Source organism: Plectropomus leopardus, chromosome 18, assembly GCF_026936395.1.
Source record: "Plectropomus leopardus strain MGB_pleo_1.0 chromosome 18, ASM2693639v1, whole genome shotgun sequence".
Taxonomy (NCBI): Eukaryota; Metazoa; Chordata; class Actinopteri; order Perciformes; family Serranidae; genus Plectropomus; species Plectropomus leopardus.
In genome coordinates this window covers 6,036,292-6,056,083 of record NC_142193.1, presented here as the reverse complement: position 1 = coordinate 6,056,083, position 19,792 = coordinate 6,036,292, and the positions used below count along the sequence as shown (strand labels likewise).

The following is a 19,792-nucleotide window of genomic DNA, read 5'->3' as shown; positions in this document are numbered from 1 at the left end:
GTAGTTAACACTCATGATTACTAGGGTTAACTGTCAGACAAACATACCTGACACTAATATCAATACTAACACTCAATAACACAAATATTAATCACAGTAAAACCACACATATGAATTAATAGCTGCAGTTCCTCACTGTGACCACAGAAGGGCGCCCATGAATATAAAAAAAAATCACTAATCGTCAAGTTCACTAGTGTTAAGGTTAACATCACTTCCGGATAACTTTCAGAATAAAACTACCGTCGCCAGCACAGACTTCAGTATGTAAGTGTCTCACCCATGGATGTATTATAAGGTCTCACCTGTGGAGGGCAGCGTTAGCGCTTTGGCACACAAAGTTATTGGAAGAAGAAGAACAGGAACAAGACGAAGAAGAAGTAAACCCGCGATAGGCAAGCGAGAATCATGTAACGTTATTACATATTTATGGCAGAAGAATTGTACCGATATTAGCAAAAAATAATTAAAGAGACTAATACAAAATACGCATAAATATTAGACATGATGCATGGTTATACAGAGACGCGCGCGATGTTGTAACATTACAAAACAAATCCAAAGTTGAAATGTTTCATTTACACTAGCTAGTTCGCTGTTTCTTAAGTCCAAAAAAATGGAGGAAATTGGGATGGAATCGGACTCAGCCGAGATGTCGGGATCCGCATCGCAACAAGGTGTTGCTGACGCTTGGGAAACTGTCACTGCAGCTTTGGTGAGTGGACTTTCTGAGCTCAACAACTGCAGCAAAAAGACACAGGCGTCAACATGGAGTGAACCGAACTCGCCGGATTCCATTAAAATATTTTAGGATTTAGTGTTTTCTTGGCCGTAGCATCGATTCTTACCATATGGGACATGACATAGGGCAGTGACTTAATTAATGGGACGTTCGGCTAAATTCGGGATATAAATTATGATGCTTTTACGACTCATTTGTCTTCATGTTGCGGTTGTAAATATATGTCGACAGCAAGAAATGTTTTAAATTTTTAAGAGGACTTGCAAGAATATATATTCTTGCAAGTTTTTTTTTACAAGTTTAAATAAAAAAACAACAAATGAATAAATAAATCAAAACGATTTAGGAAAAGAGCTTTAAAATCTAATACTTTTTTTTCATAGACATTTTCCCTATATTTTTTCTTCTTTTTTTCCCTAGCTTCTTTCCTAGGTTTTTTAAAAAAAACTAATTTGTAGCTTTTTCTTTTTTTCCCTCGATATTTTCCCTCTTTTTAAAAACATAATTTACTAAATATATTTATCTTTTGAAATCTGTGGACAGTTTCCTACCAAGCTGCTCATTGCCTTTTCCACTGTTTGTTTTTATAAAGAAATTGCACCAATTTGCTCAGGGTCTTAAGGTTTAAATATTGGGAAAGGTGTCTGAACGCAGCAAGAAAAGTGATGTCACTCCAGGTGTCAGAGGGTTAAAGTGGCTCCATCCCTTCGAACACACCCTTTCAGTGTCTTGTGTATAAAATGTCGAAGGCCTGGCGTCTTGTGTTTTTTCATTTGACATCAGCATTGACAGATCAGTAGATTTAGAGATTCTAGATTGCATACGACAGCCCTGCTGTGTCTGTCGTAACAAATAACTTACCTTGTTCTTTTTTTCAGGTGTCTCCCGGCTGCTCGGTGACGGAGCAGAACCTCTCGGACTCGTTGGCCCTGCTGTGTAATCAGGGTTTGGGCCAGCTGCTGAGCGGCTGGCTGCTGGAGTCTTTGCAGATGCGTCTGTCCTCGACTGTGGTTCCCGAGTTCTGGTCTGGACTCAAACAGCCGGAGAACGAGCTGGAGGAGAGAGGCAGGGCCTGGGTTCTCCTCACTGCTTTTCGGACTCTGTTAGACCGACTGGAACCTTTCCTGGGTGAGTGGGAAAAACAAGTCGATAAGTTCAGAACTGATTTCTGAATTATATTAACATCATTTTATCTTCTAGGTGGTTTGGAGAGGCTGGGGACGTGGCAGGACGAAGGTCGTGGCAGTCTCTGTGGCCCGGGGCCCAGGGGCCTCCAGGAGCGTGCCTTCACCATCATCAGGGCCCTCCTTCTCTTCTCCCCCTCCCCCGTTCTCCAGGAGAGAGTGCTGGAGTTCTACAGCAGAACCTTCTCTGTGTACATGAGCCAGGAGGGCCAGACCGAGGACGGGGCCGAGGCTCCAGACGGCGACGAGCGAGGGGTCTGTCCGGGCTGCGGGGTCCCGACACAGCAGTGCTGGTGTAAGGAGGCCCTGGAGCAGCTGCAGGAGCTCAGCCACATACTGTGAGTGGACTCAATAAAGACATTTAACCCTTTGAATCTGGAGCGACATCACTTTTCTTGTGCTGCTTTCAGACGACTTTCACAATATTTAACCCTTTGAACTCTGAGCAAATTAGTGCGATTTTTTTTTCAAAAACATGGGAGAGAGGCAGTGAACAACTTGGTAAGCTATGCTCTACAAATTTCACGAAATTAGTTGATTTAGAAAACTATTTTTAAAAAGTTAGGGAAAAATATCTAGGGAAAAAAGTAAAAAGCTATAAACTAAGCTGAAAACTATATGTTTAATTATCATAATTACATGTTTAGAATTACTTCACAGAATTATTATAATTTAGTCTTGTTTGTCTTGTTGCCTTTTTGTTTTTTGTTTCTTTTTTAAAAAAAATGTTATGTCAGAGGTTTATGGAAGTTACAGAACATTTCTCATCTTTGTTACAGTCTCGGTCTTCTTTAAATAGCTTCGTGGTAACATTTTACTGACTACTTTCATGCCTGAGATCTTGTGACAGCAGCTACAAAGGCAGCCAGAATTTACATTGGAGTCCATGAGGCGACAGACAAAAATGGTTAAATACAGAGTTTAAACAAATCCTAAATGTTTAACCGTAATAACCAAACGAAGTTAGGCTACTCAAAAGTAAGAATAAAAGCACACAAAAATATCTGTTATATTTTTCAGCGCATCGCAAAACTGCGATTTATACAACTATGGTGAGTGTGTTTGCTGTTACTGATCTCACAGACATAAACACTTTACAGTTTCAGTTTTTGTTCTTTTTTAACTAATTTTAAATACATTTTCTTGTACTTTTTACTAGATTCTTGCAAATGTTTGGGTTGCAATGCCTTCCAATGTTTTTGAAAGAAATCAAGCCAATTTGCTCAGGTTTCAAAGGTTCAATAAACAAAATAACTCACTGCTGACAATTTCCCATGCACCTTTTTCTTATTCCAGTACGTGCACTCTTTAGTGATATTTTGAACGAGATTATCAAAATACGACAGAGTGCTTGTTGTGTGTGTGTTTTGTGTTTAGCGTGAGGATGAACGGTTGATGTGGTTTCTGTGGTTGTAGTTCCAAACTCCAGCTGCTGGAGTGGGTCAGCTCCGAGGCCGTCACCTCCATCCTCCACAAGCTCATCGAGCAGCGCATGGAGCAGCACTGCAGGGGCGAGTACGAACGCTCCTTCCTGCTGGAGTTCCAGGAGGTGAAACATCCGTCCGTCTCTCCGCGATCAGAGATGTAACGTTTTTATCGGGATAAATCTTTCATTAGCTCTTTGTGTTTTTTGTGGTTGCAGTGGCTGGAGCTGGTGCTCGGCTGGCTGAGCAAAGTGTTTGCGAGCGAGGCAGACAGAGACGGTGTGGTACCTGCTCCCAGTGCTCCCAGTGTTCCCAGTGTTCCCAGTGCTCCCAGTGTTCCCAGTGCTCCCAGTGTTCCCAGTACTCCAGGTGGTCCCAGCATTCATTTTGGGCAGACTGGCAGCAGTTCTGTCCTGAAGCAGTGGAGATGCCACATGCACCAGTTCTTCTGCAGGATCTACGTCAACATGAGGATCGAGGAGCTCTTCAGTATAATCAGAGGCGAGAGATAAAACAGTTTTATTGTGATTCATTGATAGAATCCCAGAATCACTTGGAGGTCAATCTGTTTATTTTGTTTCTTAATCAATTTTTTAAATTTAATTATTTATGCATTTTTTTGTTTATATATTTATTCATTTAATAATTATTTTTATTTATTATTTTCATTTTAGTTAATTTTTAAAAATGTATTTTCCTAATGAAGATTTTGTGCATAAACCAGATTTTTTTTTAACAAAAGTTCCAAAGATTATTTCTCACTTTTGTAAGATGTATATTTTCACATTAGAGAGTGCTAGGCTAGCAGTTTCACTCTGCTTCCAGTTTTTGTGTAAAGCTATCTACAGTTTCATTTAGCAGACACTTTTAGAAGAAGCTATGCTAAACACATCCTGGACTTACTGTTTCTCCATACTGGTCACGCACAGATAAACCTGCAGGCGGGTGATCTAAAATCAGGGAACTGAAATTAAGTTAGGAGCAAGAATGTTTAATACACTACACGCACATGGGTTGCCTACTTCTTCTTGTGCTTTATTTTCACATTTCTCTTTCAGATTTCCCAGAATCAAAAGCTGCAATTGAAGATCTGAAGTTTTGTCTGGAAAGAACCAACCAGAGACAGCAGCTCCTCACTTCATTAAAGTCTGCTTTCGAGAGCCGTCTGCTGCACCCAGGTTTGTTGGCCACTTAGGAACAGAGTTCCCCCGTGATGAGCCTTCAAACCTTTAGTTCCCTTGCCTCAAAGTCAGTGTTTTTTTATGTGTTTTTGCTTAAAAGCCTGAAATAAGGTCAGTTGTTTTGTTCTACGATATAAAATTCGTCAGTAAATCCTCCGCTCGCGAACTTTGAAGCTTTAATTTGTCTTTTTAAAAAAAAAGCAGTTTCTAACAAGTGGTTAAATGAGACTACAGAGCATCATCCTGTAACCATAGTGAGAGTCTTTCATAGCATAATGTTAGCTTTTTCTTCAAGCGATTGAATTTAGGCCTAAAAAATCCTGAAAGTGGTGTTATTTTGTGGAGACAAAACGAGTTAGTATCAACAACCTTTGTTTACCACAGAGCGTACTGTCCGCCATAATCCCAAATCCAAAGGAAAAACCTCAAAGGCTTTTTGTCGATGTTATCTTGCAGGTCAGCCAACAGACAAGCGTCTTCCCTGGAGCGCTCTGTTAAAACAGCAGAACAAGAAGATGCTTAACAGTGAATTTAATTATTCTGTCTGTGTCGTATCATCTGTTCTCAGGAGTCCACACATCAGACATCCTCACGGTTTATATCTCGGCCATCAAGGCCCTCAGAGAGCTGGACCCATCCATGGTCATCCTGCAGGTCGCCTGCCAACCAATCCGAAAGTACCTCAGGTGAGTCCATCCATACGCACACAGGTATTTTTTCAAACATTATTTTTTAATATAAGATTAAAATTATTTGTATGTTGTGCATGTTTCTATAATGCTGTTTGATCAGAAGTTAGACCGTCCGGCTGATGATGAAATTATTTATGCAGAAAAATTAAATAAAATTGAAACATTTGAACCAAAAGAGCATATAAAAAAACAGATGACAGAATTAGGAAGCTGCTAATTTATATTGCTTACTATTCTATTATTGTTTTATTTTTTGTTATTAATATTTTTGTTTTTATTATTATTACTATTATTTAATCTAATTAATTATTTATATTGGTTAATTTATAATCAGTTATTATTATAATTATTGTCATTGGAATTTTATTGTCTTTTCTGGGGGAATGTTTGACTGTACGAGGGGATATATATTTGAACATTGATGTACATATTTTAATTTGCAATTTTTGCAAATTTCATTGAAAATATTGTTTGAAAAATAAAAGAAGGGAAGAAAGTTGCCACCTTTGTGATCATTTCTATGGCTGAGTTTTGTTGAAGGGTTCTGTGGTGTGTTTAAGGACTCGAGAGGACACAGTGAGGCAGATCGTGGCGGGTCTGACCGGAGACGCTGAGGGCTGCACAGACTTGGCGTCCGAGCTGTCCAGAGGAGACCCGGTGACTCTGGAGATGCAGGACAGCGATGAAGAAGGCAACGACCCGGAGGACTGGACCCCAGACCCGACGGATGCCGTCCCTGGTAAGTAAACACACAATATGTTTTTTTTCTGCTCTTAGTCTTTATCCTGTGGATTTAACTGAGAGAAGAATGCTTTTTTTTCCAGATAAGATGGGCTCAAAACGGCGTTCTTCAGACATCATCAGCCTGCTGGTCAGCATCTACGGCAGTAAAGACATCTTCATAGACGAGTACAGAGCCGTGCTGGCCGACAGACTGCTGCACCAGCTCAACTACAACACCGCCAGGTACAACTGAACAAACACTTTGACTCAAAGTTCAGCTTTTCTCTTCTTTTCCTGCCCGTACACATAATCCAGTTAAGTACAGAAAGCCCATAGTATATTCCATATATATACAAAACAGACACAAACTAGAAAAGTGGCCTCAGTAGAGTGCAGGTCATTGAAAGGTGTTTCTAGGGGCATGGTCCTGTGTCCAGCGGGCATGCATGACGTAACTAGATCGTAAAAAAGAGTTTAATCTCACCCAATTGTCCCTCCCAGCTCCCTTACAGTGAAGACGGTGCCAAAAATGACAACGACGGGGATTCATTCATCTCGTATCATAGCTAACTTCGGTGGATCATAACATGTTGGGTTTGGATTTAATCTGCAGACTGGTTCAAGATGAGACCAAAGTCTTCTATGGATTTTAGTTTCTGAGCAACAGTGAAGGCCAAAACATGGCCTGCAGCGGACAGTAAGGCTTGATTTTAGCCGAGCAGATTGACGGAAAAATAACGGCCTCCACAAGCTGGTTAAGAGGCGTCACACAGTTTGCTCCAAAATGCTTCCTACACTGTATCTGAGTTTCCATGTCATATTTATGACTAATAAGGGTCGACCTATATTGATATTCAGGGCCGATACCAGCACTGATTATTAGTAGTTAATGAGATCAATAACAGATATTTGGAATTCGATGTGCATTTACAATAAAAATTAAAATCTTTCTGTCAGTATTTAGAATTTGGAATTTAACAAACTCCAACACAAAACTTTGTTTAAATGCCTTCAGCAAATGTACAATCAAAACTGAAACTTTCAACATCATATACAGCAAGTTCACAGCAACCTTTTTTATACAATCAACTGAAAGTTTCAGATAAAAAATGAATAAATAAAAATAGCTCCTGCAGGTTTTACAAAGTGAAAGTTCCTCCCATGCTGACTATTTCTTTGTACTTATTAATTAATTTTATTGTAGATCAATACATTTGAAAAGGAAGACCTGAACAATTTTGTGCAGGAATGTGCAGAAGTCCACAGAGTAATGCAGAGATAATGTACAAATTTTATACAGGCTGTAAACGGGTCATTTCTGCAACTGCGATATGACTTTATGAGCTTTATAGACCTTGTTGGAAAAATTTGATCATAAAAGTCAGTGAACTTTTGTATTTTGGATAATTTTAGCACCTTTTTGTGTGTATTTTGTGTTTGATTAACATGGCATGGGCTGTGTCCAAAACATCAATCTGATGTTCTTTATATAGTTTGATTTCTTTTGTGTTTGCAGGGAAATTCGTAACGTGGAGCTGCTGAAGCTCAGGTTTGGGGAGTCTCACATGCATTACTGCGAGGTCATGCTGAAGGTAAACTGATTTAGTCCCTGCAGTCCCCATTAAACAGTTCAACATGCAGCACCCTCACTACAATGATCATGCACCATGTAACATGGTGTTTTTAATTTTTAACTGTTGATCATTTAAAACATGCAACACTTTACCTCCAGTTCTCAACATTTTACAGACCCAACAATTTATCAGTTAATCTAAACAATAGTGAGATTAATCACTAATAAAACTGTATCTTTTGTCAGTACGAGCCGTGTTCACACCTACCTTTCTTCTGTCTCTTGTCAGGACATGGCCGACTCTCGAAGGATCAACAGCAACATCCGCGAGGAGGAATCGAGGCTGAGCGAGGAGGAGCAGCCACCACTGTCCCTGTCGTCCATCATCCTGTCCTCTGAGTTCTGGCCTCCGCTGAAGGAGGAGAAGCTGGAGCTCCCTCCACTCGTCTGCCAGGCCATGGAGGCCTACACACACCGCTATGAGAAACTGAAGGTGGAGTTCACTTTTTGTATGTTCTGTTAGGAGAAGATGGCTTTGCATATTTTATTTTTTAATGTGTTTTTTAAGTGTATTGCCTCTTTTTAGTAAATTTCTTTCTACTAATTTTGATACAATCTTAAAAGTAACAGGTAAAATTTAGGTGTATCACATGGAGAAGCAGTTTGTTTGAGAACCTGTGCTATTGATGGTGCATTCAAGGACACTACAACAGCTAAGGTTTCAGATTTGGTTGCTGTGCAGCAACACTTTAAATGCAAGAAGGTATAAACACCAAATTGCTTTCACCCTCCTTTGCTAATAGCCTGCACAAGATTAGATTTCGATGATAAGAAATGCTGCCCTTGAACACACCACTACAAAAGCTTTAAATTGTTTTGTTTGTGGTCAAATTTCTGAAACTTAAAATCTCACTCACAGATTTTGCTCTCATAATGCCACAGTTGCACTTATTCTTTTTCATGTTCCTTTTTTTTTGATCAGTTGAGCAGTCAGTACTTTATTTCTGTTTTATTTTCATTACATTAGACGCCACAGAACACCGCTGTGCCGATCTGGATTCAAACTTTACCAGCAGTTTGTCTTCTGTGATTTAGGCCATGAGGACGCTGAGCTGGAAGCCTCACCTGGGCTCAGTCACTCTGGATCTGGAGCTGGAGGACCGCACCCTCACCAACCTCACTGTCTCCCCCATCCACGCTGCCATCATCCTGCACTTTCAGGAGAAAAGTACAGTGATTATTCTCTGCCTTTAATAGAATTATCAAAATCAAAAGTGAGATATTGTAGCATAACATTAAAACAAATCATTTTTTGCCATCTAAATCAGTTACATCACACTTTATGGAAAATATGGATTTAAGATAACAGTATAATCTAATTATGGGGTTGATTTCTGCTGTGGCTGTGCAAGATGAGGGACCAACGTGCGTAAGTGCTCCAAAGTGGTCAAGCCGATTAAAATTTAAGTGTAGCAGTCATCAGACTCTTTAAACACTTCATTCAGCTGCCTCACTGTGACATCCCTAAAATTAATAAACAACAGTCAAAATCACAGTTGATTATGTATAATAATGCAAGCAAAACAATTTGTCAGGTTTGCCTGCAAAATATTTGTATTTATGATGTTTTTAAACCTTAACATCTTAAACTTGAATCCAGAAGATAAAATTACAACTACCAGAAAATGAGGATATTTTAATAACATTTCAGTGCATTTATAAAAAGTCCCTCACTTTCAATCCAGTGTTGGTCATTACACAGGCAAAACACCAGGCACTAGACTACAGCTCTCTAATCAAAAATCAATAACAATTAGAATAAAATGCTGGTACAGATAATTGGCAAAATGCCAAATATCAGCCCTGATAACCAGCCAAAATGATAATCTGTCGACCCCTACTCTCTACCCTCGTTCTCCACTATACTGCGTTGTTGTTCCATCACTTTCCCTCTCTCAGCTGCAGTCTCTTTCTAAATCTATTAAAAGTCAATTTACCCATGCAAATGGCTAATTTCTGAAAACCATCAAACAAAAAAACTTGAAAATTGGTTGAGACCTACGTCTGATTCAACCCCGGGGGAACTATGTGAAATTACATTTCAGCCCAGCCCAAACCCTTTGGGTCGAATCGCATCAGAGCTGGACAGCACTGATCTGACTGGTTACTTGTTTGATCTTCATCAGGTTCTTGGATGCTGGAGGAGCTGAGCATGAAACTTGGCGCTCCAAAGGAGCTGGTGCACAGGAAGCTGGCTCTGTGGCAGCAACACGGCGTTCTGAGGGAGGAGGCGGGAGGCCGCTACTACGTGGTGGAGACAGGCTCGTCCAAAGAGAAGATGGAGAGAGGCGTGATGCTCATCGACAGCGACGAGGAGAGGGACTCCAACACCACCACCCAGTCTGAACAGAGGGAGGAGAAGCTGCAGGTGCCCACAACACACACACACACACACACACACACACACACACACACACACACACACACACACACACACACACACACACACACACACTCAAACATACAACAGCACAGTTAACAATGAAAAATGACTTCCTGAAGAAGCTTCTTAAAACACTCGTCCTCTGTCTCTTCAGTTGTTCTGGGCCTACATCCAGGCCATGTTGACCAACCTGGACAGTATGACGCTGGACCGCATCCACTCTATGCTCCGGATGTTTGTTGCCACGGGACCCGTCGTCACGGAGATGGATGTCAACGAACTGGAGGCCTTCCTGCAGAGGAAGGTCAGGGAACATCAGCTGATGGTCTCTGCAGGCGTCTACAGACTCCCCAAATCCAACTGATGGAAGAGGAGCATGAGAGCAAACAAAGACAAACTGTTCAAGTGTGACGCTGGATTCAGGTGCTGTTGGAAATATAGGAAAATGATGCAGCCTTCAGCTTTTGTGAAGGAACACTGCAAAAATGTCTCTGTCAATAAAAGACTGTTCTATAGACCGAACCCATTTTTTAGATTCTTTCTGACATCACTCACAAGTATGTATTAGTAGCTGAAAGAAGGGCAACTTTTGCATTTTCAGGTTAATCCAACAGAACATTCACCAGCATATCATACTGGATTTTCCTATGATATGAATGCAGCACCATTTTGAAGACTGGTGTGGTTTTCAAAATAAAAGCACTTTTTCTCTCTTTATCATCACTACGCAGGCATAATGATTCAAAAGTGGAGTCCTTGTGAGGGTTACTGATGTTGATGACTAATATTTAAAGTAAGGATGCACCAATTTATCATAATTTCAAATTGGTGCAACCAGTGTTAGAGAAGCTATCTTGAAAGCTTAGCTTTGCAAGATGAAAGTTACACTGGAAGAAGATGAACTTTCCACCCGAGGGAGAAATGTAGTTTGGTTAATAAAGCTTCAAAGGTAGTTCAAAGTACTTTGTAAAAACAAAACTTATCAAATTGATAATGTACTTGTGATACCAAATTATAATATAATCTCTGCCGTTACAATTACATCCATGTCTGTCCAAACCATGGATGTATTATCGTGAAATCAGTCCAGACTCATATGTTGCCATGACAGTTGAATACGCAAATATGGATGTTGCTGCAAAGAAACTACAAATTCTAAAACCTGGCAGCACAGATGATCTATACAGTCAGCAGTTTCAAGATGGACATCCGAGATTTGGGTCACCAATTCCGTGTCTGACCAAATGTCTCCCCTTCTGTCCCTGACATTGAATAGCGGCCAAATAAATAGTTTTGTGAGGTCACAGTGACCTTGACCTATGATCACCAAAATTGAATCAGTTCATTCTTCAGTTCAAGATGAAATTTTGGCCAAATTTGAAGAAATTCTCTTAAGGTGTTCTTAAGAAGTTGCGTTCATAAGAATGGAATGGAAAACCTGAAAACATAATGCCTCTGGGCTGACATTATTGCTGGTACAGAGCCATTATAACTCATGCCAGCAAATAAAAGGCAATTTATTTTAGTTTATTACATCAAGTGCCCACTTGTTCACAGGTCATACTAAGCCAAAATAACACCCAATGAGACAGGATATGTCTAATTTTTGCAATGTAATGCAAGTGAAAGTTTGTTTTACATAAGAGGCAAAAGATAGATCTTGATTGAATATAACTCTGAGGTTTCTTACAGTTGTGCTAGAGGCCAAGGCAATGCCATCGAAAGAAATTATATCCTTAGAAAAGGAGTTTCTGAGATGTTTGGGACCAAGAACAATAACTTCAGTTTTGTCTCAATTTAACATCAGGAAATTGCGGCTCATCCAGACTTTTATGTCCTTAAGACATACTTGTAGTCTAGATAACTGATAGATACAGTTACATATCATACGCATAACAATGGAAATTTTAAGAGTGATTTCTAATAATGTTACCTAAGGGAAGTATACATAAAGTGAAAAGGATTAGTCCAAGCACAGAACCTTGTGGTACTCTGAAGCAGACCTTATTATGCACGGAGTATTGATCATTAACATGAGCAAACTGGGAACGATCTGATAAGTAAGATTTAAATCAGCTTAAGGCCAATTAAATGTTCCAGTCTGTGTAGTAAGATCTAATAGGATTAATACATAGACCAGTCCATTATCAGGGGCAATCGCTAAGTCATTGGTAATTCTTACTAGTGCCGTCTCTGTGCTATGATGAACTCTGAATCCTGACTGAAAATCCTCGAATAAACTATTATCTTGGAAAAAAGTCATAAAGCTGATTAGCAACTATTTTTTCAAGGTTTTTAGAAATAAAGGAAAGATTAGATATCAGTCCAAACCTCTGGATCGAGATTGGGCTTCTTTAAGAGGGGTTTAACGACAGCTACTTTAAAGGTCTTAAGGCTGGTTTCTGGCAACACATACAAGTAACAGAGTTTTGGCGTCTTTGTCTAGAAGGGGGCTGGGAGGATTCCTGTAGTAGGTTAGATCAGTAGATTAAGCTGCTCCTGTTGTTTCTGTAACATATGCTTCAGCACCTACTATTTCTGGGAATAGTAGGTGCCCTGCTCTCAGAAGGCTGCCTGGCGCTAAAGGAAGGGACTGAATAACTCCTACCCCTTGGTTCATCAGGTCTTCCCTCCCGTTCCCAGCGTATGGTCTCTGCTGGGATAGAGTACCTCACCATACTCCAGTGCCCTGCATGCACACAAACACACACACACACATAGCAAAGCACATACAAAAGAAATGCAAAATAAATGGTGAAGGAAGGGCACAATTGCACATGATAACGGGGAGCGTGAAGCACAGATGAGGAACGCTCTCCACCGCACCTACAGCACTCAAATAGGAACAAAAAAAACAAGCGTTAGAGAGATCACAGCAGGAAGTCAATGTCGACAAATAAAACAACTTATATAGCATGCGCTTAGTCTTGGGGAAAATTCAATAATCAGTGCCGGAAGGCCAACTGGGTACAACAAAAACAATTTTTAAAAACCACTAACAGTAGACACCTAATGAAATAAAGGGCAATATGTAGAACATAGTATCAAACAAATAAACCTAAGTAAAACAGTTAACTAAACAAAAGGTTTAATGAACAAAACAGGCATTCAACAGGACCAGGAATCTACAGGCTCACCAGCAGCAGAGAAACAGAGAGAGCATCAGGGGTAGTATATATAGCCTCACCCAAATTCAAGCCAGGAAGTTGGTGTGGTTAACCCCAAGGTGACCTGGAAGTGACCTCACACTACTTCGCCTTGGGTTTGGTCATCTTGGGTGCTTTCAAACAGACCAGGGGTTTCTCCCAATATCCCCCTTCGACTCCTCCATTCTCTATCCCCGATCACTTGACCCAGCAACCGATCAAGACCAAAGGACGAAAGGACATCCCGATTGCTCAAATGCACTTTGAGGAGTCGGGGGAGTCGAAGAGGCTCTCGTAGAAGAGGGGAGCGAGGACAGTACATGCCAAAGAAGCCCACCAAGTATGGCCTAAAGATCTTCTGAGTTTGTGATGCACACATCCCCTATGCGCTATCTCATGGACCAGATGGTTGGTACCTACACCTGCAAGTGTCAAACACACAGGTGGCCCATTGTGCTGTGGTACAACATACTTGACATCGCCACACTGAATGCCTACACCATTTTCACGGCTTAGCACCCTGAATCCATGAGTGGCATCACTAATGCACGACGGATCTTCCTCAATGACCTCTCAAAGGAGCTTGTCACACCACATATGAGAAGTCGACTGGAAGGTTACCCCCAACTGTAAACCCCCCCTCACTGAAGCAATGGGACAGTGTGGAGTGACAAAAGCCACAGGAAAGAAGCGGACAGGGCCAACCAAAGAGAAAGAGATGTCAGATATGCCCAAGTAACAAAGATCGAAAAGTCAACAGTCGGTGTGGGAAATGCAATGTACCTGTGTGCAATGATGACAGCCAGAAACAGGTGGTTTGTCACAATTGCATACAGTGGTGAGACAAGATGGCAAGAAAAGAGAGAGGAACTGTCTGGACAGTTACACACACATGCATATACTCTCACACATGCGTGCGCACACATGCACACACACATACACACGCTAACACACAAAATGGATGTTGACATTGTGCTGTTGCTGTTGTGTAATTTTCTTTTCCAATTTTCAAAATGTTTTAAAAATGTTAAAAAAGTATAAAATAAAAATATTTCAAACATGAAATCATTCTTGTGTGGACCAAAATAAAATACAAAATATAGTACAAATTAGTATTTTAACCAAAATGACAAAAGTGGCATAAAATCACATTGATTCTAACATGGGTCATTTTTGACCCACTTATGGAAGAGTGTAGAGTCCAGTCACTCATGCATCTAAGGCTTAACAAGGTGACCAAAACATGCTTTGTCCACCTTTGACACACAGCTGAAGTATGGCAATTTATAAATCAGAAAGATGAAGAAAAACTGATTCATACCTTTGTTTCAAGCCGAATTACTCGAGTACCCGAGTCGATTACTGTAATGCGCTTTTTACTGGATTACTGAAAAAAATCCACCGAGAGACTTCAGCTGATCCAAAACTCAAAACCAGAACCAAGAGGAGAGAGCACATCAGGCCAGTGTTAGCTGCTCTGCACTGGCTTCCTGTATCATTTAGAATTGATTTTAAGGTCTTTCTGCTAACATACAAAGCCCTTTATGGGCAAGGACCAAGTTACATTGCTAACTCTCTTCTACCATACTTACCTTGACGAACACTGTAATCATCTGCTGCTGGTTTGTTGGAGGTTCCAAAAACAGCCAAAAGAAAACTGATAACTAAAGGCAGCGTGTTCCAGAGCTTTAACTGACAAATGCTGCATCACCAGAGAAGCCAGTTAAAGAAAACTAAAGACTTGTTTCTTCACTTTAGCCTTTAACTAACTCTGATTCGGCTGCCTTGCATTCTGCCTTGCCCTTGCATACTGTTGCACATCGTTCAAATGATGTGTTTTCCTTGATTTCATGCATTTTATATGCTCTATTTTTATGCTTGTTTTATCAATAATGTCAGTCGGTTATTTTTTTATTTATCTTATTTTCCATTTTATGTTATGCATTCTGTGCACTAAATTTTTATCCTTATTTTATCTTACTTTTACAAATATTATCAAGTGAATTTTCTCCATTTGAAGATGCGCTCTATGTATTCTATTCTGATTTTATTTTATTTTTACATACAGGTTTTATCATGTCTTTTATGTTTTGATGTGAAGCACTTGGTGTATTTAGTTTCTTTCTTGTAAAGCACATTGGGCTGTATTGTATGAAAGGTGCTATACAAATAAAGTTTATTAATGTTATTATTAACCTTATTATCCTCCCTCTGTGATATAAGATAAAATATTATTTATCCCAAGGGACACTGCTGTGAAGTAGTAGCATCTAAAAGTAAAAGAAGTGCAAATATAAAATTCTAAGATAAAAATATAAGGTGCAAATCCAAGCAAAATATAGTGTAAATGAACAAAGATAAAAATCTATAAATACATTTAAATACAAGTATGAAGGCACCATGCTTGGAAGTGTTGATTAAGTTTTGCATTTTCAATTTAGCCACAAACAAAGGAATAACAAAAAAAATAAGATAAAATTAAAAAATGATTAAAGCTGTACAATTGATAATCGTAATAATGATCAAACTTTAACTCTCATCACTGCTCAACTTAGACAGTAACTGACACCATTCACCACGCAGTCAGACTTGATGGTCAGTTATCACATCAGTTTCTTTTTTTAAAGTGTCAAACACACAGAGGTAAAAATAACTCTGCAGATGATAAGCTGATTTATACTAGTAGTAGCACTGTTTATTTAATATACTCACGAGACTGAGCCATATTTGTCGAGTAAAGGTTGCTGGTATCTTCCCCAATGTCAATGTTTAGATATCAAAGCGTTTCATTTTCGTTTCATTGATCCCTCCTCCTCCTTTACTTCAAACATACAGGAGTATAAGTATTTTTTTAATTTATTTTTATCTTTACATTAAATTCAAAGTACAAGCCGTTTAAAAAAAAGGGTATCAAGCCATCTGGTGGCTAAGTGGATAAAGCAGGGGCCCCATGAATGAAGGCAGTGTCCTTGCCACGGCGGCCGTCGGTTCGATTCTAGCTCATGGCCCTTTACTGCATGTCATCCCCTCTCTCTCCTCCATTCACACTATTGATCTGTCCTATCTAATGAAGGCAAAAACACCAAAAAAATAATCTATCAAAACCTGGAGGATCTCTCTTGATACTAATTTTTGCGTATAACATCTGCAATAGTGTAAATATTGTTGGTTTGTCTTCTATTTTAACATGCAAGTAATTAATGGAATGGTAAAAAGACAAAAATGCTCAGTGTTTATCAATTAGTGATAATGAAAATGTATTCTGAGGTCATAATAAATTCACCTCATAAACCATGACAAATGGAAATGGAAATATACTTCGTATTTATGTTGCTGGGCACTGGTGCTTTTTGTTCTCATTTATAAATATGTATTTTTTCCACATACTTGTGTATATGAAAGTCCTGTCTATGTCCTACCTTTATTTGTCCACTTTTGTTGTCCTTTTCTTAGCTGTAATGTCTATTTCCATGTAAGTATATTGACAGCAATGCAAAACCAGTGTCAAATTCCTCATGAGTACACACATTTTTAGCCAATAAAACGTATTGTGATGTTACATTACTTGATTGGTGATTTAAAAAAAAAAAAACAACTACATTTGAAAACTGAGAAAATTGGCCTGATTCCTTTAAGAAACATGAGAAAGCAATAAGACTGAAATTAAGAAGAAATAAGTCAAAAGTAACAAGCAAATAACCTGAAAAATTGTTATATAGTGTTTATGTGTTTGTGTATGTATATGTATGTGCATATATACGTGTGTATACAGATAGATAGATAGATAGATAGATAGATAGATAGATAGATAGATAGATAGATAGAGATATATAAAGAAATACAAAGAATAAATCCAGTTTTCCCTTCCATTCCTTCATTTATCCATCCTATCCTTCCATCCTTCTTTCCTTCCTTCCTTTTCTATTTTGTACTAAGCAACTAAACTTGTTGTTGTTGGGAAACGTATTGGAGAAAAATTGAAAGTTGCAGTTTCTTGTTTTTTTTTGTTTGTGCGTGTGCAGTATTCATTTGTGACATACCTTTATTTACCACTTAAATGTATTTGTTGCAAGGTTTTTCACAGTTTGGTACGTAAACACAGCAACACAGCTTCTTTTCCAAAGAGAAATGTTAACATTTTTCTAAAACAGTTCATATTTCACAGTGTTGGAGCATGTGCACTCAGTGAGGGGGGGTTTCTTCATTTAGGTGACAAGCAATAACCAAAACCTTTGAAAAAACTTATTTTTAAGCAAGCATGTTACACAAACAATATGTCTTGTGGTTTGATGGGTGAAATCAGAGCGCACGCACCATTTACAATGACTGACTTGATTTATTTGTGAGTTTTTCCAAGTTTAATTTTATTTTATATCACCAGAACCTGGCTGTGTTTATGATGTTATTAATTAGAGCTGAGGGGGTGGACTCAAGCATGGACACAGAACACAGGGCATGCATTCAAAGAGAATGAGATTTATTTTGATGCAATGGGGACCTATATATTTCTATAACATATTTATAGAAATATATAGAAAACCCCCGGTCACAATAGAAAATCCCACTACATCTCCTCTGCTCCTAAAGCTCTATCTGTACTCTGTGGGCAGAGAGAAGAATTAGCAAAGTCATATGTGTACAGTGACAATGATCTGCTCTGTAGTGTGAAGAATCAATAATATTCATTCAAAATACTTACCTACAGATCCAGAGTTACATTTTGATAGTCCTTTAACAGGGTCCCTGTCTCGCCCTGTACAAACTTTATGCAAATATATCTACTTTGAGTTTTGAGTCCAAATCAAATCATAATGCACTCTTCAATGAAAGTAATAATACTTAAATTCTACATTTTCTAAAATCATGAATGCATTTATGATTTGTTAAAAAGTTTGTTAGCTTAAAAGCTAATGTTAACCAATCATTAGCACGCTGCTCAATGTTCATATTAGCTACAACTTACATTTCTTTGTGCAACTTGAAGTGTCTTAGAAGCTGGGAGTTGTGCGTCGTCTAATTTTCAGCCTGTAGGTTTTGCAAACTGCATTTTGTTGCATTCTTTGTACATTAACGATATGCTTGGCAGAAGGTATTGAGTATTTTTACATCAAAACACTCAAGTCTCACTGCAGTCTCGAGTCATTGGTATTAATGTCCAAGTTGAGTTGTAAGTCTTTTTAAAATTTTCTCAAGTCGAGTCTAAAGTCATTAAATTTGTTACTTGAGTCTGACTCCAGTGCAGATTACGTGACTTAAGTTCACACCTCTGCGAATATTATTCAGCATCATAAATGATAATTGTAGGTTTTTGTTATGTTTTTATCTGTTTCAATGTGTGAAAACCTTTTTATGAATATTTGTTGAATTATTTCTAAAAAGAACAAAAACAATAAATATAACCACAAAAATATAGAAATGTTTTTTTTTCTTGATCTTAATTTATTATATTTAACATTTATGTAGCCAATTCACCTAAACTGTGCATATTTGTGTATGGGAGGAAACCGGAGCAACCCGGAGTAAACCCATGCACACACGGAGAGAACATGCAAACTCTACACAGAGAGAGGACCAGAGCTGGACTCAGTCCTTTCTCTGTGAAGCTACAGTGCTAACCACTGCGCTTCCGTGCAGCCCGAAGACTGAAACCATCTGTTAATAAATAGAAGACGTTGTGTTCTGGAATTTAGAGTGAGAGAAAATACCAGCAAATGGTGAGGTCCCCCTCACACTAATGCAGAGAGGAGGTTCACTGGGAGGAAGTATGGTGAACCATCACGATACACCTTACTTCCCTCCAGCACCCACCCGCCCACCCTGTCCTCCCTGCACTCGTGTGGATATCATCCATGCAGCCAACCACCCATTCATCCACCCATCCATCCATCCACCCATCCACCCACCCATCCATCCATCCATCCATCCACCCATCCATCCACCCATTCAGCCCCATCCATCCATATTCATCCGATTCCATCTGTTCCATCAGGTTGCAGGGCAGCAGCCTGAACAAAGTACTCCAGACGTCCCAGCAACACTTTCCAGCTCCTCCTGGGGGATCCTGAGGCGTTCCCAGGCCAGATGAGATATATAATCCCTCCAGCGTTTTCTGGGTCTGCTCCAGGGCCTCCTACCAGTTGGATTTGCCCGAAAAAACCTCTAATGGGAGTCGCCCAGGGGGCATGCTAATCAGATGCCAGACCACCTAAACTGGTCCCTGTTGATACGAGGGAGCAGCGGCTGTACTCTGAGCTCCTCCCAGATGTCTGAGCTCCTCCCCCTGTCTCGAAGGCTGAGCCCAGCCACCCTCCAGAGGAAACTCATTTCGGCTGCTTGTATCTGCGATCTCATTCTTTCGGTCACCAAGAAAACACCTCATGACCATAGGTGAGGGCTGGGATTTAGATGGATCAGTAAATCAAAAGCTTCACCCTCCGGCTCAGCTCCGTCTTCACCATGAAGGTCCTGAGCAGCACCCGCATCACTGCTGGCGCTCGCCAAACTGCCTTCCCATCTCACACTCCGTTTTACCCTCACACGAGAACAAGACCACGAGATACCTGAACTCCTTCGCTTGGGGCAGCAACTCTCTTCCAAACCAGAGGGGGCAATCCACCGTTTTCATGGCCTCAGACTTGGAGGTGCGACTCTCATCCTGACCGCTTCACACTCGGCTGCAAACCG

At 39.7% G+C, this 19,792-nt stretch overlaps 1 protein-coding gene across 1 annotated transcript; it reads left to right on the top strand.

Annotated features, from left to right (window-relative positions):
• Positions 1-317: 317 nt before the first annotated feature.
• anapc2 (anaphase promoting complex subunit 2) lies at positions 318-10,484 on the top strand. Its single transcript, XM_042505132.2, has 14 exons — positions 318-715; positions 1,621-1,870; positions 1,943-2,264; positions 3,343-3,475; positions 3,569-3,851; positions 4,409-4,528; positions 5,100-5,217; positions 5,784-5,962; positions 6,048-6,189; positions 7,463-7,538; positions 7,809-8,012; positions 8,615-8,747; positions 9,706-9,947; positions 10,117-10,484. Exons 1-14 carry the CDS (start codon positions 617-619, stop codon positions 10,324-10,326), a joined length of 2,511 nt encoding a protein of 836 aa, XP_042361066.1. The 5' UTR covers positions 318-616; the 3' UTR covers positions 10,327-10,484.
• The last annotated feature ends 9,308 nt before the right edge of the window (positions 10,485-19,792 follow it).

Coding starts and splice junctions, on each gene's coding strand:
- anapc2 (XM_042505132.2), top strand. CDS start 617: ATGGAGGAAATTGGGATGGAATCGGACTCAGCCGAGATGTCGGGATCC. Junction 6,190..7,462: donor CTCAACTACAACACCGCCAG/GTACAACTGAAC, acceptor TTGTGTTTGCAG/GGAAATTCGTAACGTGGAGC. Junction 8,013..8,614: donor ACCGCTATGAGAAACTGAAG/GTGGAGTTCACT, acceptor TCTGTGATTTAG/GCCATGAGGACGCTGAGCTG.